Below are 22,689 nucleotides of genomic sequence, written 5' to 3'. Positions count from 1 at the left end.
CAGAAATCATGCTCATGGATGAGATTATTAACGTTACTATAGCATGAAGCAGAGCAGGGCCGAGTGCTGTGCGAGTTGAATGAGGCCGCTGGAGCGATTGCTAATGAGAGACGAACACGACACACGCCTCGAGAACAGTGGAACTTTTATTATGCCACAGTCGCCACTTCCGCTTCTTCCGGTCAAGCGTATGTGGGGTAATGCAGTGCTGTTTTATCATATTAGGTACATTTGAGTGTGTTGAAAATTATGTTATAATGTTACTCTGTGCATTCGCTCGGCGGCTGCTGTGAGACACTTGTTGCACACTGCAGTAAGCTAGATCGATATTAGAATATCATATTAATAAATGCTGGATGGCTTGTGTTGATAAATGGCATGCAATTCATTTTAAAACATATTGTATGACAGAGAAAATGCTGTTTTACTGTTTCTAAAAATAAAGCTGCATCTGATTATGCTGTTAGCCACTTGACAAAATAGTGTTTTTCTCTGAGGCATGGTGAAAACATGCAGCGAGAAAACGAGATTCAAACAATAAGACTAAACGTGTTGAGCTATTTAACAATAATTAGTTTTCTGTCTATAAATGTATCCAAACAGTTGTTCCCTTCTCTAATAAAACATATAATATATTAAAGCGTCTTTGGTGTTTCCATGGTTTCTACAAAATAAAACCAGAAATCGAGGGTACCAGGTATGATGATATTGATGATATTGGTATCACTGATAGGCGACGCACCGACACGGTCCGTGTCCTGGTTAAAATTGCTTATTTCTCTGGATTTAAATATTCTTGGAAACATCTGGGATAATGTAAGTACACAAGTCAACAAAATATATAACACTGTTCTAGTGGTTTTTGGATATTTTAATCAAAAAAATCTTACATATTGTGCCTTTAATGCAATTACATCATAAGTAACTGTAATTAAATTACAGAACAATTAATCCCTTACTTTAAAGTAATTAAATTACAGTATTTACAGTAATTATTACTTAGTAATGAGTTACATCCAACACCGCTCACCAGAATACGATAATGCGACTTTTCGAGCTGCATAGCTCTACATCAGATTAAAATGCCACTATCAAACACACATGTATACACCGTATGTTCATGTCAATAAAAAAGGGAAAAAATTGAGTAATGTAAGAGAGTAATGCACATAACTGTTTACAAAAACATTTTAAGCAAAATGTAATCCAATGTGATGTGTCACACAGGGACACTTACTGTTTTTCACCGTAAAATATGGACTTTTTTTCATGTGCATGTATTTTATTGTTAAACAATATTTTCACACTAAATTGTTATATTGTTTCTCTCTCTCTCTCTCTCTCTCTCTCTCTCTCTCTCTCTCTCTCTCTCTCTCTCTCTCTCTCTCTATTATACTATTTTAGAGAAAAATGTATTGTTGTCTCATATTGTTTTTCACTTTAAGATAAATGACAGCAACAATGGCACAACAACATCTAGGCCTGGTTTCACAGACAGGGCTTAGATTAAGCCAGGATTAGGCCTTAGTTTAATTAGGACATTTAAGTAGCTTTTATAAATGTGCCTTAGAAAAAAAAAAAAAAAACATTACTGGTGTGCATCTTGAGACAAAACAATGGCACTGACATATTTTAATATTATGTCAGTACAAATTGCTTTCAGACGGCTAAAACCTTGTCTGTGAAACCGGGGGTAAATGTCCTAATTTCAGTTAAGGCAGCTTAAACATGCATTTTAGTTTGGGACTAGGTTTAAGCCTTGTCTGTGAAACCGGGCAAAAAAGTCAAACTTAAGAGTACAAGTGTAAAGTAGACGTTCATTCCATGCCGCACCTGTAGAGGGCGTTGGAAGACAGACATTCAATGTGAGATATTTGCTGTGGAAGAAGAGAGTCTGACAGCGACAACCATCGCTGAAGTAGGTAAGATTACTAATGTGTCATTATAAACGTGTTCTATTTTAAATACTCGTGCATGTCTGAAGCTATTGATGCGCTAGGTTTAAATTGTGTGCAAAAGACGTTGCATCACAGTGCTGACAGGTCTCGTGATAGCAGCCTTTCCCTGTAGTCTGCATTTAATTTCCTTTTATATGTTATTTGTAGGTCTTTTAGAATTCTTCGTCATGACAACATTCCAAGTGCCTGATCGTTTCCCCGCTGAGACGTCATGGATCTCCGCGTGTCCCGGCGGTCTGTGGGAGGTGCGCCGAAGGTGGCTGGGAGAAAGACAACGAGGGGAAGGCACGCCTATGATGGGGTCACTATGTAAGGTCAAAGTGCGGCGAAAGACTGTTACAGGGGAAAACACACTGCATACTGCTGCTCAAGAGCAAGAATCAACAGCCAGTGTTGATTCTAGCGAGCAAGCTACCTCATATCCTCGCTCGCAGGACTCTGTACTGCAGGTCCAACTGGATGAGTGGTTCTTGTTGCGCATGGGCGAAGGACAGTGTGACATTATAGAGGGCTGCCTGGAAGGGATGAGAGCTGGAGAGATGTGTGAGGTAAGGGCAAATCAAAAATATGGACTTGTACTAAAACATAATTTAACAATATTTTAATGTTAAAGGACATGTATTGTTATATATTTAAATTAAATTAAAAAAAATTATAATCAAATCTAATATATTTTACGTCTATTGAAATGTAATGTACTGTGAGGTAACTTACAGTAAAGCTGGCATTCAAGTTTAAAATCACCATGAAATCACAACTGACTATTCTTCTTCTTATTTATTTATTTTTTTTACAAAACATTGCAGTGTTTATTAGAAATTATTTATACGTGCAGTCATGCACATTATTATTATTTTTTTAAATTTCACGTGCACTCACAGTCTTTGGTCAAAAGTGTTAACCTCCTTTCCCCCTCACAACGACATCTGTTCTCTTCATTCAATTCAATATATATATATATATAATTTTTTTTTTTTCCTTCCTATATTTCAAACATCGCGAACAATGAGCTTGCTGCACCTGGTCAAAGACTAATATATATATATATATATATATATATAGAAAGACGGTTCACTCCTATTACTTATGAATGGGAGAAACTGCAACGCGCAATATGGCGGCTACGTTCCACCTTCTAAGTAAACGAGCCAATCGCTGATTGGTTAAGTCATTGCGTCACCTCAGCTGCCGTTAGAAGCCCCAGTTTCCCATAGAAACCTGAGACTCACGCTTAGGACTGCACATGCGCATTGGCTCGTCTACCCTGAAAAATGAGCTTTTTAAATGCAATTTGAGCATAAGAAACAACATTTATGGGACAGTTCATGTCAGATTTTGTTGCTGATTTGAAATATGCTATTTAATTGTAAGTTCGCCAAGCAGTTTTTGAGATTTCAGGATTCCCCCATTCAAATAAATAGGACTTGGTCTTGGATGCCCGAAGTACGTCACAATAGGGAAGAAAAGACTATCGCAACTTCCGTTTTTTGTCAACTTTGATATATTATGTATATCATGGGAAAATGTGATGTTCTCATATATAAACAATTTTGCTTTTTTTATTGCAGTTCACAATAAGTGCCTGGAATGCAAAGAACTCCAAAGCATCATGCAGTGATGCTGATGGTACCCAGATTGAAAATACAACAGGGCAGGGATTGTCACAGCAGGCAGACTGCTTTACACTTCAGCTTCACTCTTTGACCCCTGGGCAGGAGTCTTGGCAGATGACGCCTGGAGAGAAGTGGGCTTGGGTGCTGTCTCACAAGCAGAGGGGTGGCCAGCGGTTTGGGAAGGGAGACATCTGGGGTGCGGCAGACTGCTATTGCAGAGCTGTAAAGCTGGCAATAACTTTACAGGGCCAGACAAGAGGAAACCCAGTAGACGAGACGTCTAAAGAAGGTGGAGATGGAGATGATGATGATGCAGCGTTGACATGCTATGATAAAGAAAATGAGCAGGCAGAAAGTGCTGATGATTCCTCCATTCCAACTGAGGAGGAGTACAAAAATGTAAAAGCAGAACTTCACTGCAATCTCTCTTTATGCCAACTTAAGTTAGGCCAGCTTAGTAAATCCAGAGACAGCAGTATCAAGGCCACCGAGCTGAACCCAAAGAGCACTAAGGCCTGGTACCGGCTTGGGCAAGCTTGCATGCAGCTGGGCGAACTGGAGGAATCCCGCATGGCCTTTGGAAAGATTCTAGAAATCCAACCTGATTCTGCATCAGCTCGCGCTGCTCTGAAACAAGTGAACTCCAAATTAAAAGACCTAAACAGTAAACTTGGTCAAAGGCTGAGCAAGATGTTTAACTAGGAAATAACTTAAAGTTAGCAATTACAGAAAACAGAATTTAAAAAATATATATATTGTGAAACTGATGACTGTAAAGTGCCCAAAAGTTACTATGTTTTTGGTCTTTCCTTGCAGCTTAAGTTCAGTTTTTAAAACTTGAAGTAGGCTGTTTACTGTATGGGTAGTATATACTATCTTAAATGTTCAATGTTGTAATTTGTCAGTTTAAATCTACATAAACTTGAAAGTTGTGGAAAGTCATAAAGCTACTTAGGACATTTACTGAATGTACTTAGAATTTTTTGTTTATTTTTGTAAAATAAGAGTATACTGCTTTGATGTTTTGTTCTAAACAAATGTTTTTATTCTGGATTTATAACTGCTGTAGAAAATTATCAATTGCCAAGTATTACACATTCTTGCATAAAATGACAATAAACAGTTATTTATAAAAAAAAAAAACTTTTTTTTTTTTATTGATGATAGGTTAACAAAATATGAACAATTACCAAACATAAGGAATAGCATTACCCATTTCAAACAAAAAGTGTCATAGAAATATTTAAGGGAATTTGAGAATATATTATATCTATAAAGTTTTAAGAAAAGATTCAAATTATATTATAATACAAATTATACTATATATACTATTTTATTTTGCTTATGAACAACATTTAAAAGAATTTTAATGAGTTAATTGCGTAGCCAATGACTTCACGTTCTTCAGGTGGAGGCAGCCAATCAGACGACGCCTCCCTGATACGTTCAACTTAGAAATGTCTAGATAAGCGTCTAGTCAAAACGAATAAAACCAAAAAAGAAGAATAACTATACTGAATTTACGTTTCCAATCTCTACAAAGAATAACTGGAAAGGTAAGAAGGTTCCTGTATCCCAACAAAAAAGCAAAAAACAATTCTTACAGTAATGTTTCTTGATGTCGCTGTGGTGAGTTGTGTGACGAGAAGTATGGGCTTAACTGCGTCACTGTATAACTAAAAAACCCAGCTTCAATGTGGATTTATTTGATTGTAATTGCGGCCTAGCACGGACAGTAAACTTTGATTTGTCGGAAATGAATCAATACCCGATGCCAAGATAACTTTATGCATGCCCTGAGGATGTATGCTCAACAATGACGTATCTAAATCTTTTAATTAAACAGCATGGTTATTTTTTTAAAGCAGCGTTTAAAACATTTCCTCATAATTTTTTAAAGCGGCATGATTTCGTCGCCACTACCACCCCAATTGGAAAATGGCTCAAGTGAATTGCAAAATAATGACCCTTTCCAAACACTAAGGTTACCGCCGCCGCCCTTTTCAGACATGTACTTCACCCCCACTGGCGCCATTTGTTGAGCCAGTGTTGTTTGTTTCGGTTATTACGAGTGTATTACGTTTTGTTTAACAAATATTTCTCAATAATGTTCTTAATTAAATTGTGCTGTACATAAGACCACCAATAAAAGAACACATAATCAAACCGCTTATTGGCCTATTCGTTTTTAAATTATAAAACAAGATGTGATCATTTGACACATAAACAAACCAAACTGGAAGACACTTTTACATTAATTTCACATACTGTTTGGCAAGAAAACTTATTCAGATGATGCTTGGAAAGTGTATAATATCCAGCAGAGAGTTGCATAAACTCAGCCTCTATTTTAAGACTGTTTGCAGTTAGTTAATCATTCTTAATTTTCCAATTCAAAGTAGAGTAATCTACATTTTTATGTAACTGACTTTACAAAGTTAGAACTAGTCTTGAAGAAAAAAAAATGAGATGTTTTAAACCAGAAGTTTTAAGACTAGTCTAAGCAGTTGTGCAGCTGGCCACAGTACTCACTGGAGGTATGAGGAGCTGTGGTTATCTGAGTGGAAAATAAAAAATGTTCTCTCTTTGTTTACAGATACTACCCATAGCTATTTGATCTACCTTTACTGGCAACCCTGCAATCCCCCTGCTAGAAGTGGTATGCATTGAAACAAGGTATGTAATTTAGAAGTAATTTTCCTAGGTACTTCTTGCAGAATCAGAGGAGCTGGAGTCACCAGTCTCTGTGGCGCAATCGGTTAGCGCGTTCGGCTGTTAACCGAAAGGTTGGTGGTTCGAGCCCACCCAGGGACGAAAAGCTTTTGTTTTTATGCTTTTATTTTGAGTAATTAATGTGAGTCTCAGTGATTCTGAAAATAATACTAATAATTTTAGTTTATACACATTTTCCCTCAAAGACAGATGGCAAAACCATTTAATACAAAGCCTAATTAACATTTATACTTCATTTGCAGTACGCCGTGTACAATAGTGCACTATAATGTATTGATAGTATAGAAGTTGGGCAATGATGAAAATATTTGGTTAGGAGTTCATGTTACAAATGTTGAACTCCACTGTCACACTATTTCACACTTCATGCATTATTAAAGAGTGACATCTAGTGTCAAGCTCAGAGTGTAATACACATACTACAAAGCAGCTGTCCCATGAGGGACTGAGGACAGGCAATGCCTTTTAGTAAACCTCAAAATTGCTTTTGTGAAATTCATCTTCATAATGTATGATTTATATGTAATTAAGACTTTTAGACAGAAAATGTTTCTTCTTAATGAAACATACCAGTGGCCATGATCACAAGGTCTCTGTGGCGCAATCGGTTAGCGCGTTCGGCTGTTAACCGAAAGGTTGGTGGTTCGAGCCCACCCAGGGACGGTTCGTTTTTATGTTTATGCTTTACTTTTTAGTGATTGATGTAAATGTTGCATAGACACTCTAAAGGAACAACATGACATTAATTGAGATTAAATGTTCACATTTTTAAATGCAAACTGAAAGGCCTGCAGTTGGTACTAAGCTTTCTTTTTACGTCTCTCATGTATGCACATTCAAAAAGATACTTTAATACTTTTGCATTTTTATTCTCGATAATAGATACCGAATAGAGCTCTCCAGTCATGATGTATTTTTTGGCCAACCGAGTTGTCATCACTTTGACAAAAACCCAAAAGGAATTTTTTGTTTTTTGGATTATTGCATAAAACTAACTCGGTGACAAGCTCTGTTTTGTTCATCATAATAATATTCACAAATGAACACAATGACAATGTTTTTATGAATTGAAGCCTAAATGCAATTGGCAGAAGTAAAAAGAAAAAAAACTTTTTTTAGTCTTTATTTAAAACCATTTTCTCTAAAAGTTAGAGCTAGAATTGTTTGCAAGAGCATGATTATAAACACAATGAGGCCATGAAAGCGGAATTTTCCTTTTTTGGTGTGATAACATTTAATGTCCCTGCCTGGCAACCTATGTAGTCCCATTTAGCCACTTGTTAGCAACTGCCTTTTACAAAGCCACGCTTTTAAAAAGATCACAGGGGGTATTACTGATGTATTTTATGTGGTAAAATAAAAAATATTTTGAGCTTTTGTTGATCATAGACCTTATTTCAGGACAATGGAACTGGAAGTACTAAAATGTTAACTAATTTTCGGGTTTTGGCCTATATACAGTGGGGCAAAAAAGTATTTAGTCAGCCACCAATTGTGCAAGTTCTCCCACTTAAAAAGATGAGAGACGCCTGTAATTTTCATCATAGGTACACTTCAACTATGAGAGACAAAATGAGAAAAAAAAAAAAAAATCCTGAAAATCACTTTGTCTGATTTTTAAAGAATTTGCAAATTATGGTGGAAAATAAGTATTTGGTCAATAACAAAAGTTCATCTCAATACTTTGTTATATACCCTTTGTTGGCAATGACAGAGGTCAAACGTTTTCTGTAAGTCTCCACAAGGTTTTTACACACTGTTGCTGGTAGTTTGGCCCATTCCTCCATGCAGATCTCCTCTAGAGCATTGATGTTTTGGGGCTGTCGCTGGGCAACACGGATTTTCAACTCCCTCCAAAGATTTTCTATGGGGTTGAGATCTGGAGACTGGCTAGGCCACTCCAGGACCTTGAAATGCTTCTTACGAAGCCACTCCTTCGTTGCCCGGGCGGTGTGTTTGGGATCATTGTCATGCTGAAAGACCCAGCCACGTTTCATCTTCAATGCCCTTGCTGATGGAAGGAGGTTTTCACTCAAAATCTCACGATACATGGCCCCATTCATTCTTTCCTTTACACGGATCAGTCGTCCTGGTCCCTTTGCAGTAAAAACAGCCCCAAAGCATGATGTTTCCACCCCCATGCTTCACAGTAGGTATAGTGTTCTTTGGATGCAACTCAGCATTCTTTCTCCTCCAAACACAACGAGTTGAGTTTTTACCAAAAAGTTCTATTTTGGTTTCATCTGACCATATGACATTCTCCCAATCCTCTTCTGGATCATCCAAATGCTCTCTAGCAAACTTCAGACGGGCCCGGACATGTACTGGCTTAAGCAGGGGGACACGTCTGGCACTGCAGGATTTGAGTCCTTGGCGGCGTAGTGTGTTACTGATGGTAGCCTTTGTTACTTTGGTCCCAGCTCTCTGCAGGTCATTCACTAGGTCCCCCAGTGTGGTTCTAGGATTTTTGCTCACTGTTCTTGTGATAATTTTGACCCCACGGGGTGAGATCTTGCGTGGAGCCCCAGATCGAGGGAGATTATCAGTGGTCTTGTATGTCTTCCATTTTCTAATAATTGCTCCCACAGTTGATTTCTTCACACCAAGCTGCTTACCTATTGCAGATTCAGTCTTCCCAGCCTGGTGCAGGTCTACAATTTTGTTTCTGGTGTCCTTTGACAGCTCTTTGGTCTTGGCCATAGTGGAGTTTGGAGTCTGACTGTTTGAGGTTGTGGACAGGTGTCTTTTATACTGATAACGAGTTCAAACAGGTGCCATTAATACAGGTAACGAGTGGAGGACAGAGGAGCCTCTTAAAGAACAAGTTACAGGTCTGTGAGAACCAGAAATCTTGCTTTTTTGTAGGTGACCAAATACTTATTTTACAGAGGAATTTACCAATTAATTCATTAAAAATCCTACAATGTAATTTCCTGGATTCTTTCCCCCATTCTGTCTCTCATAGTTGAAGTGTACCTATGATGAAAATTACAGGCCTCTCTCATCTTTTTAAGTGGGAGAACTTGCACAATTGGTGGCTGACTAAATACTTTTTTGCCCCACTGTAGATTGCTGACAAAGCTTCATTTAATCAAAAACATTAATACAAATACACCAATACTTAGTGCAAAAAAATTTAATATTATCATGCATCTTGCTTAGTTGAATTATGATTTTTAAATCTTAAGCATGAAATAAGGTGACAAAATGAACCTAAACCCTTAGTAATTTGTGATAGGAATTTATAATTCAGTGTAGCTCTCTTTTGAGGGCTGCTTCAAACATTATGAAAGAGCGACCCCTTGTGTTAAGCTCAGAGTAAAACTATAATGTGTAAGTTCGTCCTTTGCTTTTCCTGTAGAGGGCGATAAAGACTCATTTGCTCTTTGCAGTGTTTCTCAACTGGTGGGTCGCGACCGAAAAGTAGATAGCAAGACCATTTTGAGTGGGTCGCGGAGTGTGCAGTCGAACAACAACAACAACATGTTTTTTTTTTTCTGGATCGAGACCTTTATGTTGAAAGACATGCGTGAAAGCTGTTAACTCTTCCGTCAGACTCCGTTTAAGTAAAGAGTGCCTGAGAAAAACGCAAAAAAAGAAAAGAAAATTGTCATTGTTGTAATCAACATGATGATCTTAAAATTTAGTGGCATGATTTATATGTATGTATAAATGCATGTACTACGATAGCATGGTTAGTAAGTGGATAAATTATTTCCCTAAATCAGGAGGGAGAACTCATCTGCTGCTGTTTAGAACCTTACAGAAAACAGAAGCACAACACAAGTTGACAGTCAAGAGGTGACTTTTCTTTTTTTTTTTCAAAAAAATTTCATTCATATGAGGGTTTTAATTGAGTAGAAAGCATAAATATTTGTGTTTCTTTTCAGATAATGTCCATACAGAAACACAAAGCCCATGGGGGATGGGGAGTGAATGTCCTGCTTGTTGATGTTGGCTCCCCATTATGAAGTATTTTAAGAAGGTATGAATTAACAAGAAATACTATTAAAAAAAAAAAAAAAAAAAATGAAATGCCAAGTTTACCTTCATCTATAAACTGTAGTATGAATGACAGCCATTTTTAAACCAGATCTTCACAACGTCCCACCCACAAATGTGTGACATCATCTTAAAGATCAAGTCCTCTTAAAGGCAACCATACATGATCTTGTCTTTTAAGAATGAAAACGAATGTTGTGTTGATGAATAGTAGTCACTGACAAAAAATTATGGCTTCAGTCCAGTAAGGGTCTCTATAGCCGAAATAGCTCAGTTGGGAGAGCGTTAGACTGAAGATCTAAAGGTCCCTGGTTCGATCCCGGGTTTCGGCATTTTGATTCTTAAAATTATTATTTCATCATTAATTCTACAAACTCTTGTGTAATGTTTTTTAAATTATTATTATTTTTATAAATAAATCTCCACAAACCTACCACAAGGCAATTGTGTATTGATGGGCATATAATAAAATCAAATATTTTCTAGTATTTAACATTAAAGGGTTAGTTCACCCCAAAATGAAAATTCTGTCATTAATTATCGTTCTAAACCTGTAAGACTTTCGTTCATCTTCGGAACACAAATAAAGATCTTTTTGATGAAATCTGAGAGATATATAAACCACTCGATTCATATGGATTAGTTTTATGATCTCTTTATAAACTTTTTGAAGCTTCAGAGTGCTCGTTGCAAAGGCAGTCAATGGATGGACAGACGTCTCTCTGATTTCAACAAAAAGATCTTAATAATTTGTGTTCTGAAGATGAACGAAAGTCTTGAAATGCTCATTAGGACAAACAAGACAGGATTAGAAAAATGTATAAAGTCTTATAAAGAACAGATTAAGCTTACTTTTTGAGCTCAGAGACAGACACAGTTTGGTGAAGTGGCTTTTATTTTAAATACAAATGCACATATTCTAAGAAGATTAAATTGTCTATTGTAGAAAAGCTGTGTAATAAAAAGCTGTGCTCCATATTTTAGGCTCCCACTCTCATTGTATGTGGCTCTTGAAAAGTGACCAGCCAGGTGACAATGATATGAGCAGAATTGGATCATGTTGGATCAAAATCTCAGATGTTATCAATTAATAACAATTTACTTATTCATTAGCAACAGAACATAAAGAAAGGCAGATCCTGAGCAGAGAAAATCGATATAGTGCAACAGTGCCATAAAAACAGGGATAAATATGACGCAACCCTGCTGGAGCAGTATTATGGGCATTTAATCAACACGTTTTCATTAATGTAATGAAGATCTCACAGATTACACTTCAGGCTTTTTCCATTTTCTTCCATGAGCAAATCACTGTTTTATTATAAAAATTACATTATTAAAATATGTCTAAACATATTGTATATATTATCAAGAATTATGTGCAGAATTTTGGTTCTTTTCTTTTCCATATTCCTTCTATTTTCTACTGATCTAGTTTTTTTTAGACTTCCCTTTTGGTGCTGCTTTATCAAACATGGATTGACAGGTAGATAGCTGATACCACGAGTCCACTATAAGAATGAGAGGGATGACAATCCACAAAGTATTCATAAACACAAAGTAGAACCAGAAATAGATGGGATGACCATATTCGCTGTGAATATATCCATCTCTGTGCTCAGTGAAGAAGTAGAGGACTGCACCATACAGCTGACCTGCAAGTAATGTTGGACATCAGACTGAATTGTGCCCTCTAACACACACAGTTTCTCAAGTTAACAAGATGTGGAATAATTAATTATAAAATAAATAATTATAATTGCATATGCAGTAGGAGGACACATGACTTACCTAGAGATACGATGAGCTGCAGGACAAATCTATAAGGACGATTATACAGGAAGGCCAGAACAATCCATATGCTGAAGGGACCCCACAGGCACGCAGTCACTGTCTCCATACTAACGGTGAAATTATCCGCTCTGGAGAGAAGATCCCATAAAAGGAGTTTAGATACAATGCATAGATTCATTTTTTAATGCATAATCATACAAGCATATGTGTAACTTACATTGCATATCTGCTGTCTCCTTTCGAATATTCTTTCCCTGTAGAGGATGAAAAGCATTTTCGGTAAACGTATGAATAATGGTGCGATCAAGTCATGTCAGAAAGATCGCATTTACGAGTTGAACGCCACCGCAATATCATAATTATGAGTGGGAAACTGCAAACTGGATCCAATATATGTAGCGTCTGTGGTAAATTTGTTATAGAATTTTTTTTTTTTTTCATTTACAATAAAACTAGCTAAGTTATAAATTCTATAATTACGATAGAATACATAATTCAATTTGCAGCACTTTTATGAATTAATTAAAAACATTAAAAGCAAAGACACAGCTGATGCACATTCTTTATTCATTTTATAGAGTTAGAGCTAAAAATGGCTGATTTTTATTTTGTAGGAAGCACACAGCGATCTTATGCTGCCTTCATGTGCTCTCGGAATTATTTTAAATACGAGTTTCCTAAGTAAAAATTGCATATGAACAACACCCTCCCATGCAATGAGCTCGTAATCACGACTTCAGAAGTGGGAATTACCACATTTCCGATAGCACATGAAGGCAGCATTAATCCGACCAACCCCCAATGTCGTACGCGACATTCACGTGCTATCAGAATTATCGTAAATAGGAGTTTTCTAGTCGAAATTATACGTGAACGCCCTCTCAAGTTGTATTTACTACTGGGAATCTCTGAGTTCATTTTGATACACAAGTTCCCGAGTTGGGCGGGTCATAAACTAAAAATGGCGGAGGAGAGAAAGATTGATGCTGTTACTGGTATTCTTTATTAGTTTCTCCTAAACTAGCTACATTGTGTCGTTGTTAAAATAGTGCATATTTACATATCATTTGAAGCATATTGTATGTTTTATACACAGAGAAAATAGCCTGTATTTGACCGAAATCTCAGAATTGTAAGCAAGCGGACTATCTAGATAGCGCGGTGAATGTTTATCATTGTCAACGAATGGGACGCTACATTTGATTAAAAATTACATATCTTCAAGACATTTGGGCTTTAATAAGATTTTTCCAAGAAATAGGCAAGAATAAACCTGGTGTCCTCCATGATAACTAATCTTTCCCACAACAGAGCACTTAAACATGAAAAGCTTGTAATCACGCCTTAAAAAGTGGGATGTAGGAATTTCCGATAGCATGTACAGACAGCATTAGGACTTCCCAACTCGTAAATACAAACTTCTCAGGAGGACTGGAACGCAGCTTATGTTCACGTTTCCTGGACTGTGCATTAAAAAAATGTGGTTTTTGTAATGATAATATTCATAGACATTAAGGGAAAAGTATCAAAGTATTTCCTGAGTCAATAGACTTTGAACCTCACTCACACAGTTGAGAAAGGAAGCTCTGGTCTTCAGGAATGATAGTGTAGTATAAAGAGAACCATCCCTCAATGACCCCGTGGATGAAGCCACACACAGTGAACCAGCACAGAGCTAACCTTCTCCCTCCACTAAGTCTGCTCCCAGACACTTTACGCCCAGTCAATGACCAGGTGGCAAGCAGCAGTATCCCAGACACAGAGAACAGGAACATGAGAATCTCTGACATTGAACGGTCATTAGCCACATAGTTGGGAATAGACAGGTTGCGTGGCCAATAGGGATGATTTATAGTTTCTGCTTCCTTCAGCATCTGTAAAGGTGGATGGGTGAAAGGAAAAAAACATTATGAGAAAGAAATAGTAGAAAATAATAGCATCATAAAAACTTAAGGTACATGTTTTATCTTGCACAAATAACGTGGCAATTACATACTGCAATCGATTTGGCTTGATACGTCTGTACTTACTTTGTAATGAGTTATGAAATATCCCAGAAATGTGGTGTCCCGCGTTTGATAATTTGTTCTTTATGTTGCATATAACTGTCCTCTTGTAGCTGGAGAACGCGGCAGTGAACAGTGTTACTATCTGCCCTATGAAACTACATAATCAAATTGCAGATACATCGCGCCATCGAGTCACATTCTACTGTAAGCCCACGTGATTCACGCTACCCAATCACCATTAGGCTCTGTGGGAGGAACAACCCCTCGTGATATTTACAAGGCTTGCAGTTGGACGATCTCCTCGGAACATGCATGTCGTCACATATGATTGCGAATTGTGTGTATGCTGGTGAAATACAGATTTTGTGAATGAACACGTTTTGTGTTTTAAATTGCGTTTAGCATTTGTAAATAAAATAAGGCATAAAACAAAATGAAGCTTCCAATAAAGGCAAAAAATCACACTCCTAAGCCGTGATAGGGACTTATCCCTGCCGTGACCCGGATTCGAACCGGGGTTGCTGCGGCCACAACGCAGAGTACTAACCACTATACGATCACGGCGAGCTACCGGAGGTGGTAGTAGCTTGCAGTGGAATAGGGCTTTAATACTTGTACATTATTATGTTTCTTCAGTTTTCTATTTCAGTGGTTTGCTAATTTTATTTTGGTGATACATGAGAATACTACCTTCTTAGCCTGCTATTCATTTTAGTACTAGCCAATGATTTACAATCATACACAACGCAGCATGTTTGCATCTTTTGGGTGGCTAAAAATAAAATTAAAACGTCTGCCATTGAGATTTAAGTTTAATAATTGACTTTTGCAACGCTGGATACGACATTGAAAGAATAAAGACGAATGACGGTCACTTTGATAAGTACACATTATAATTGGAAGTTAACGTATTTATATAGATATGTTGCCTTTAAATGGTCTGCTTTCGAAGTAGTGTGTATATCTCCCATATGGTCTAGCGGTTAGGATTCCTGGTTTTCACCCAGGCGGCCCGGGTTCGACTCCCGGTATGGGAAGTAAGATTTTTTTTTTCTCTTTTTTTCCTCGTATGCGCGGTAAAAAAAAATGCCACTGAAAAAAAAAAGTTTTTTTTTTTTTTTTTTTTTTGCTGCAAGCGAGATATTCAGCAAATTCAGATTACACCTAAACACAGTGGGTGAATATTACAGCCCAAGCCTTTAGGTAATAATTTGTGTAAATGATATACGTGCTTGAATAATGTCATCAGAAAGCACAAACAAAAATTATGTAAAGTATATATGGTATTCACAGAATTCATACTAACCTACGCAGTCCCTACGTAACATGTCGAACTGATGCCATGTGACTTGTCACATGACCGGTAAAGGTTCTAAACATATCTCTGATAGCGTTCTACACGATTACATCTCTGATTCTTTATTAAGGCATTTATTTTCTACTGGTTTTTTATTTTTCAACTCTGTGTAGTCGAATAAAACGACAGAAATGCGTGTTGATCAACATAATCGTTTGGACGAGCAGTTGCTGCTTTTCATGGACCAGCTCGAGGCTCTTGAGGAGAAGCGACATAAACTCAATTCCCTTATAGAAGAGGTGAAACGCGCAATTACACTTGATTAGGTTAAACACATTTTCATGAATGGAATCAAGTATGTTCAATTACGTGTTGTACACGAAACATTTTTATTTGTAATTTATTCTGAATAGAATTCCCTTAATTCTGTTACACAGGGATGGTTTTCTATTGCCAAGGCACGTTATTCAATGGGAAATAAGCAAGTCTCCGCTCTGCAGTACGCTAGTGAGATGGAGCCGCTTGTTCACGTTGAAGCCAGGTCCGTATGTCATCACATGCATTTAAATAACATCCTTTTGTGCATAAGTCTTAATTATTTATATAGATCCATGTGCTTACTTTAATAACAGCTTGTTGGAAGGTGGAACAGCTGAGTTCAAATGTGAGAGAAGAGAGAATAAAACAGAAGAACCGAAAAATAACACAATAGAAGACATTGGAGCGAAAGAGACTGGTAGGTATGACTTACTGACATTTAAAATAATGTATTAATTTTTGATTTATTAAGAGTCTTTCTACAGTGTCGCCTATTTTTTTTAAATAATGCCATTTATATTATATATGTAGGGACCTAAAACTGTAATGAGGCATTGTACGATTTTATATTTGCCAAAAGGTCTTAGGAGGAGAATAAATACCAAACAAAAGGGGGTTAAAGAGGAAGAACAAGAGACAGACCCTCAAGTAAAAACAAATGCAGAATCATCCACACCAGAGCACAGAGATCCTTTGAAGTGGTTTGGGATCCTTGTACCACAAAATCTGAAACAAGCTCAGTCTGCTTTTAAAGAGGGTGAGCTCTTTTGTGATGTCTTCTATAAATGTGGCTTCCTTATTTAATTTTATCCCTGTTCATCCCGTTTATCCCTGCACATTTGCTGTGCGTCTTAAATTTGAAGTATTATTTCAGCACAATTTCTTTGTTTTTAGGGAAATGCTATTTCTTGTATTTTGGGTTTAACTGTTAACACTTTATGTAACTAAAGCACATTTTCTTTCCTCCAGTCATCACTCTCTCAGCAGAGATTGCATCCTTACAAAGTGACATACTCGCTACAAGGAAAGAGATGCAGATGAAGGAGAAACAAGAGAAGACAGAGAAGACTCAACCAGAAATAAAAGAGGAATAACATTTGACCTTATTCACTTTTGTCTATAAACTTTATTCATCTTTTTTTGTGAACCATATATAGACCGTTAGTTCTTAGAACAATTTCACTATGTTGAATGTTTAACATGTAAAGAGGACCACTGAAATCACTCTTATTGTATAAACAAGTTTTCCTAATAAAATGATTGATGAACCATGTTATCTTTTGAGCAGCAATTGCACAGTTGAATCCAGACAAATTGTAAATGTATATACTTACTACAGATTTTATTAGTTTTCAGTTTTTTAGAACCTGCTCTGCTTGGTTAAACATTTCAGACTTTTAAATGCAATAATTATAATAGTCTCAGTTACTGTATATGCAGTTATCACGTATCAGATAGTTTAGTTAGTAAACTACATCAGTAAATACCTGTCAGATTATTACATTTCATAGCAAATGCATGGCGTTTTCCATTTAAAAATGGTAAACAGCTGTAAAAGGTGGTAAATTCATTGGGTTTCTATAATTAGAGAATGTGATTTAACAACGTCAAGCCATATACGCTTACCTGGAAAGAATTTTTTTTCTCAAATCCAAGCAAACCATTTAGTAATTATGTTAAATGTAATTCGTACTTACAAAGAAACTTTTTCTTGACATCAAAAATTCCTGCTGAAACCTCAAAAAAAAAAAAAAAAAAAAAAAAAAAAAATGAGACGTTGTAAATGTGCACGAGCAGTAAGTATCAGGCGCGTCCTCGTTTTAGTGTCTGTTTTAGCTACAGCAAGATTACATTTAATCACTGCATTCAATTAGTATATGTACAAAACGAGAAATATCAGGAATGCCGTTTGTTATTATGGTTACTTAATTAGCCTTGTATCAAGTTGTGGTTTCCTGTTCACGAACAAAATCAAAACAGACAAATAGAGGCGGAATGGTAAATAAATAAATAAATAAATTGCCCATTCGCTGTCTACTTCCTGGTGTTCATCTCATAAGAGCTGCTAGCGGATAGCGATGTTTACGGTCGGAGCTGACACCGGGAATAATACATCGTTTGCGCTCTTACGCAAATTTGACGGACGTGTGTTTTGTTTTTACTGAGACGTGTATCCGAGAAGATATTTTCACAATGATAGAACGATGCGATCAGTGTCAGATCAGGTGAACACGCTATCTCGGTCAGATTACTATCCTTTTATCTCTATGCTGAGACGAGGCTATTATCATTGCATCCCAAAGCTAGGCTGATATTTCGGAAAACAAAAGAGAATATCAAATTGTTTTCATTTTCATTCGGTGTTATTGTTACAGTATTGTTCATATCGTGGAAGATAACAAGATCACTGATGGCGTCAAAATCTAGGGTCTCCATTCTGGATTACTTCAATATCGTCTGTGAGGGAGAAAATGGCAAAATTGAATCAAACTGCAAAGCTTGTGGCACAAGGATTCAGGCTAAACGGACAGTTACTTCTAACTTTGTTACACATTTAAAGGTAAGGGTTTATTTTTTTGGTATGTAACAGTGTTTTGTATCTAATAATGTGATGTTTAACCATCTATGCAGGACCACTTTTAATATTTACACTATAAAGAGTCCCAACATAGAAATTGAAAGATTAATTAAAATTTTAATTACCTGGTTAAAAAGTCATATAAATTAATGAAAAAATATGATATGATATTTTGATGGAATGTGCTTTGTGCATTAAAAAAAATATATTAAAAAGTATATGTTTGTTATTCATGAATGACTGACTGGAAAAGCTTGTCAGAAGGTGTGGGAAAATGTATGTTTACATTATTTTGTATATTTGGTTCTACATGTGTTTTACTTTCATCTAATCACATGTCACATCCACAGCGCAAACATCAGGCCATGTATGATGAGTTTGTGAGGAAGAAAGATGTGAAAAGGGAGGCAATGCAGAATTGTACTGGCCCACCAAGTGGTCGAGTGATCTCTCAAAGCAGTCCTGGGATGAACAAGTTTGACTACAGTGACCCTCGCCAATCCCTCATCTCAGAAGCCATCGCCAAGATGATCATCCGAGACCTGCAGCCGACACAGATAGTTGAATATGAGGGCTTCCGGGAGCTTCTTCAGCTCCTGGAGCCCCGTTACATACCGGTACCATGCCATTACATACAACAGCAGCTCCTTCCAGCCTATGTCTCCCAAGTTCAACTAGCTGCCAAACAGGCTCTAAAAGGAGCGGAGTCCTGTAGTGTGACCCTTGACCTGTGGAAAAGTAGCTCTGTGGGTAACAGCTGTGGTGCTGGGTATCTTGGAGTGACTTGCCACTTCATAAACGCAGACTGGCACATTAGATCTGCTCTTTTGGCATGCTTACCCCTTACAGACCACAGCAACACTCAGCAAATGCTCAGCGAGTTTGATGAGATCTCTGAATCCCATGGCGTGTCTGGAAAAGTGTTCAGAGTCGTCGCTGACCTGTCGCCTTGTGAAAACAGATCTCCTTTTCGTCTTCCTGGGTTCAGTCTCTTTGGAAATGATGAAGAAGATGAGGAAGGGGAGGAAGATTGTAGCGACGAAGAGCCTGGAGCAGGAGAAGCCAAAGAAGCAATTAGTAGCAATGAGAACCGCAAGTCTTTAGATCAGTGTCTTGGTCGAAGTAGGATAGACTGTTTTGCTCGATTACTAGCTCATTGTGTTAAGGAAGGAGTTTGCGCTTCCCCTCAGATATCACTTCCTCTAAACAAAGCAGCCCACCTCTATAACTACGTAATTGCCACAGTGGCTCCTGAAAAACTTGTCCAAGTATTTGGCTCCAATACCTCATCAACAAATTGGCAAAGACCCTCTTCCATGGATAAGTGGAACGCTCAGTTAAAGATATTGCGCCAAATGGTGGAGTCGATGGATTTTCTTGAAGACATTGTAGATAGAAACGACCTAGTTCTCGGTAACTTAGAAAAAGCGGTGCTGCGGGAGCTAGTTGAAGTGTTGGAGCCTTTCGAAGAGGCCTCAGACATGGTACAAGGAGACAAGCACGTGTCCATCAGCCTAGCCCTGCCCTGTGTGTTGGGTCTACGCAAGCACCTGGCTGAGGTCGTAACTCACCAGTGCTCTGGGATCGTGATGGGATTGTCTCAAGCTCTGGACCGCAGACTGGCAGGCATTCTTGAGGACCCTCTTTACGTAACAGCCACCACCCTGGACCCGCAGTTCAAGTTGTCCTGGAGCAGTGACAGCGACTGGCACAAACAGGTGCTGCTGGAAGAGGTTGGAAAGCATACTCGGCCTTTGAGTCCACTAGAACATCATTCAGAGGCCCAGCCGTCACCGTCCAAACGCTGCAAGCTGTTTTCTTTCATTAAGCAGCGGCCGACCGCCCAGGCCAAGACAGTGGAGCAGGAGCTGTCCACATATCTCCACGAAGAACCCACCGATGAGGATCCACTACAATACTGGAAACGCAAGTCCATCGATTTCCCATTGCTTTCACAAGTAGCCAAGAAAGTTTTTACCGTGCCAGCAACAACCACATCAGTGGACCAGATATTTAACCTGGTTAGCAAGACTCTCAGGCCAGAACAATGCCGATTTCTGCCAAAAAACTTGGACACTCTAATTTACTTGAAGGCTAACTATAGGATACTTTGGTCCTAACTACAAAGAGAGCTTTACAGAATTTTCTTTCTGTACTGATATCAAACCAAACACCTCAAATGCAAAATGGGGATTGTGCCTGATATGTATCTCTCGATAAATACTGTAGAATTACCCCAAAGCAAACAAAATACTTTTGTCAGCAAATATTTCCCTTTTTTTAAATAATGTACAAAAGGCTAGACTTAAATGATATAAAATTAACTATTATATAGTGTTAACCTATTATGACTTTACTCATTATCAGATGCTGGTTGCCTTTTTTGCAGACTTTTATAAAATATTATGTTCTGTGTACTCTCACTCCCCAAAAATGCAACAGGATTAGATAAGAACAGTGCACACTTGATTAATTGTTAAATATTTCCATAATTCTCCTTCCATCAGCATGTTATACCCCAGAACCACAGAAAAGCTATTCTTGCAGCCAAATGCTTTCTCAGAACACATGTAAGAAAAATATTTAATTTCCAGCAAAACATTATTAAACATTTGGTGTATAATAGTTAGCTTTATATTCATTTAAGGTCAACCAGAGTTACAATATAGCTGACAAGCTTTTTGTGGGGTTTCTTTGTGTACAAAACCAACCCACTAGAAAGCTGCAGGCAGGTTCTGTAATTGGAAATAATTATATTTCAGAAATAATGGAAATTGGAGAACACTGTTGGTGGACTGTAGTCTCTCCTAGTTTGGGAGAGAAATCAATCCTGTGGGATATCAAGAAGAGCTGGTGCGCATTAAAGACCTTTTGTGTGAAAAAGACTTTTCCATTTCAGTAAAAAAGTGTTTATCAAACCTGACTTCTTGTCCTGTCATAACTGTGAAATACTTTGCCATGGAATAATATGCCAAAGGTCAAGTAATTTCACTGTCTTCATAGCACAATCACTTATGTCAGTGTGTGAGTTATAAGTACAGCGCGCTTGTGCTAGGTTGTGCGTCTTAACAGCAGAGTTTATGTGTGCTTGCATTCTGATCATGTGGAGAAGAAAATAGCAAAAAGGACATTTAATCAATACACTCAATTTCCAAAAGATTTATGTGCAAGGCGGGGCGGCACTGCTGCAGTGCAGATATAATGAACATTTGTGAGTGTTTGTATATGGGATGTGAATCCTGATTTCAGTTTCCAGTGTCTCAGTAAGACTACAGTATATTCTGGGCAAAATTGTACTTGCAATTGCATTTTCTATTTGTGCACACGTAATTTACAACGCCTGCCAAATTTCAAATGGAAAAGCAAAGCCCATTTGACATTTAATTTCCAACATTCGTGCAGGAATGGCACAGCCATATTGAAATAGCAGTAGCAGTGGCAATTTCATTTCCTCATTTTCACGCTTCCTTCTTGCCAAACCTCAAAAGAAATTGCAACCCTGATGTAATTGCAATCTCTATGCCAACAAAGGATGCCTGTCAGTCATTTGCTGTGGATGTGATGTGTAGGTGTGCTTGTGTGGTAAATTGGTCAGTTTTATTTGCTATGAAAATAACATTTAGAACTGGCATGGGGTGTGACTAGACTCCAACATCAGGACATAACATCCATTTTAAATATAGATATACTGTGACCCAGTTATCCCAGTTAAACTGCACATATAACATATTTCAAGGCATTAAATTTGAAATATTTCCAGTAGACTGGAACATTTGATTTGACAAATGTAGGCTTTTATGCTTATTTATGCTGCTTTAATAACTAATATTGAATAAAACCAAATAAGAACACACTGAATTCACTAACTGGCTAGCTTTAATAAGCCATTTAAAACTGAACATTAAAGGGTTAGTTCACCCAAAAATGAAAATTCCGTCATTTATTACTCACGCTCGTGCCGTTCCAGACCCGTAAGACCTTCATTAATCTTCGGAACGCAAATTGAGATATTTTTGTTTAAATCTGATGGCTCCGTGAGGCCTACATAGGGAGCAATGACATTTCCTCTCTCAAGATCCATAAAGGTACTAAAAACATATTTAAATCAGTTCATGTGAGTACAGTGGTTCAATATTAATATTATAAAGTGACGAGAATATTTCTGGTGCGCCAAAAACAAAATAACGACTTATTTAGTGATGGCCGATTTCAAAACACTGCTTCAGGAAGCTTCGGAGCGTAATGAAGAGGTGTGGGACTGCTACTCTTACTCTTGCTGCAGTATATATTGTGTATACTATGCACATTATGTTAGAGAACTCAAACGACATACTACATTTGATAAAATGTAAAGTAGTATATGCCATACATAATACACTGATCTTTA

General features: G+C 37.5%; 3 protein-coding genes and 5 non-coding genes across 10 annotated transcripts; 6 read left to right on the top strand and 2 right to left on the bottom strand.

The window, feature by feature from the left end:
- Positions 1-1,816: 1,816 nt before the first annotated feature.
- fkbpl (FKBP prolyl isomerase like) lies at positions 1,817-4,727 on the top strand. The gene is made up of 3 exons (XM_051881027.1): positions 1,817-1,922; positions 2,106-2,506; positions 3,527-4,727. The coding sequence occupies exons 2-3, from the start codon at positions 2,126-2,128 to the stop codon at positions 4,271-4,273; spliced, it is 1,128 nt and encodes a 375-aa protein (XP_051736987.1). The 5' UTR covers positions 1,817-1,922; positions 2,106-2,125; the 3' UTR covers positions 4,274-4,727.
- Positions 4,728-6,311: 1,584 nt separating this feature from the next.
- trnan-guu (transfer RNA asparagine (anticodon GUU)) lies at positions 6,312-6,385 on the top strand. Its single transcript has one exon. It is a non-coding gene; the product is annotated as a tRNA-Asn (tRNA).
- Positions 6,386-6,893: 508 nt separating this feature from the next.
- Positions 6,894-6,967, top strand: trnan-guu (transfer RNA asparagine (anticodon GUU)). The gene has a single exon. It is a non-coding gene; the product is annotated as a tRNA-Asn (tRNA).
- Positions 6,968-10,565: 3,598 nt separating this feature from the next.
- trnaf-gaa (transfer RNA phenylalanine (anticodon GAA)) lies at positions 10,566-10,638 on the top strand. The gene has a single exon. It is a non-coding gene; the product is annotated as a tRNA-Phe (tRNA).
- Positions 10,639-11,516: 878 nt separating this feature from the next.
- ebp (EBP cholestenol delta-isomerase) lies at positions 11,517-14,353 on the bottom strand. Its single transcript, XM_051880232.1, has 5 exons — positions 14,131-14,353; positions 13,668-13,974; positions 12,318-12,354; positions 12,098-12,228; positions 11,517-11,961 (listed from the first exon to the last, which is right to left on the bottom strand). The coding sequence occupies exons 2-5, from the start codon at positions 13,972-13,974 to the stop codon at positions 11,738-11,740; spliced, it is 699 nt and encodes a 232-aa protein (XP_051736192.1). The 5' UTR covers positions 14,131-14,353; the 3' UTR covers positions 11,517-11,737.
- Positions 14,354-14,601: 248 nt separating this feature from the next.
- trnah-gug (transfer RNA histidin (anticodon GUG)) lies at positions 14,602-14,673 on the bottom strand. The gene has a single exon. It is a non-coding gene; the product is annotated as a tRNA-His (tRNA).
- A 401-nt stretch (positions 14,674-15,074) lies between these two features.
- On the top strand, positions 15,075-15,146 carry trnae-uuc (transfer RNA glutamic acid (anticodon UUC)). The gene has a single exon. It is a non-coding gene; the product is annotated as a tRNA-Glu (tRNA).
- A 295-nt stretch (positions 15,147-15,441) lies between these two features.
- On the top strand, positions 15,442-21,225 carry si:dkey-109j17.5 (coiled-coil domain-containing protein 115). Of its 3 annotated transcripts, XM_051880231.1 has the most exons (6): positions 15,442-15,705; positions 15,844-15,947; positions 16,039-16,142; positions 16,305-16,481; positions 16,694-18,284; positions 18,653-21,225. In XM_051880231.1, the coding sequence occupies exons 1-5, from the start codon at positions 15,598-15,600 to the stop codon at positions 16,816-16,818; spliced, it is 618 nt and encodes a 205-aa protein (XP_051736191.1). In that variant the 5' UTR covers positions 15,442-15,597; the 3' UTR covers positions 16,819-18,284; positions 18,653-21,225. The 3 variants fall into 3 exon arrangements, with proteins under 3 accessions (XP_051736191.1, XP_051736189.1, XP_051736188.1); XM_051880229.1 differs by lacking the exons at positions 15,442-15,705; positions 15,844-15,947; positions 16,039-16,142; positions 16,305-16,481 and having other exon boundaries at positions 16,847-17,949; positions 18,100-18,284; XM_051880228.1 differs by lacking the exons at positions 15,442-15,705; positions 15,844-15,947; positions 16,039-16,142; positions 16,305-16,481 and having other exon boundaries at positions 16,847-18,284.
- The last annotated feature ends 1,464 nt before the right edge of the window (positions 21,226-22,689 follow it).

Source organism: Ctenopharyngodon idella, chromosome 22, assembly GCF_019924925.1.
Source record: "Ctenopharyngodon idella isolate HZGC_01 chromosome 22, HZGC01, whole genome shotgun sequence".
In the NCBI taxonomy this organism is placed as follows: domain Eukaryota; kingdom Metazoa; phylum Chordata; class Actinopteri; order Cypriniformes; family Xenocyprididae; genus Ctenopharyngodon; species Ctenopharyngodon idella.
The sequence above is the reverse complement of the archived record's forward strand: the minus strand, read 5'-3'. Positions and strand labels throughout refer to the sequence as shown.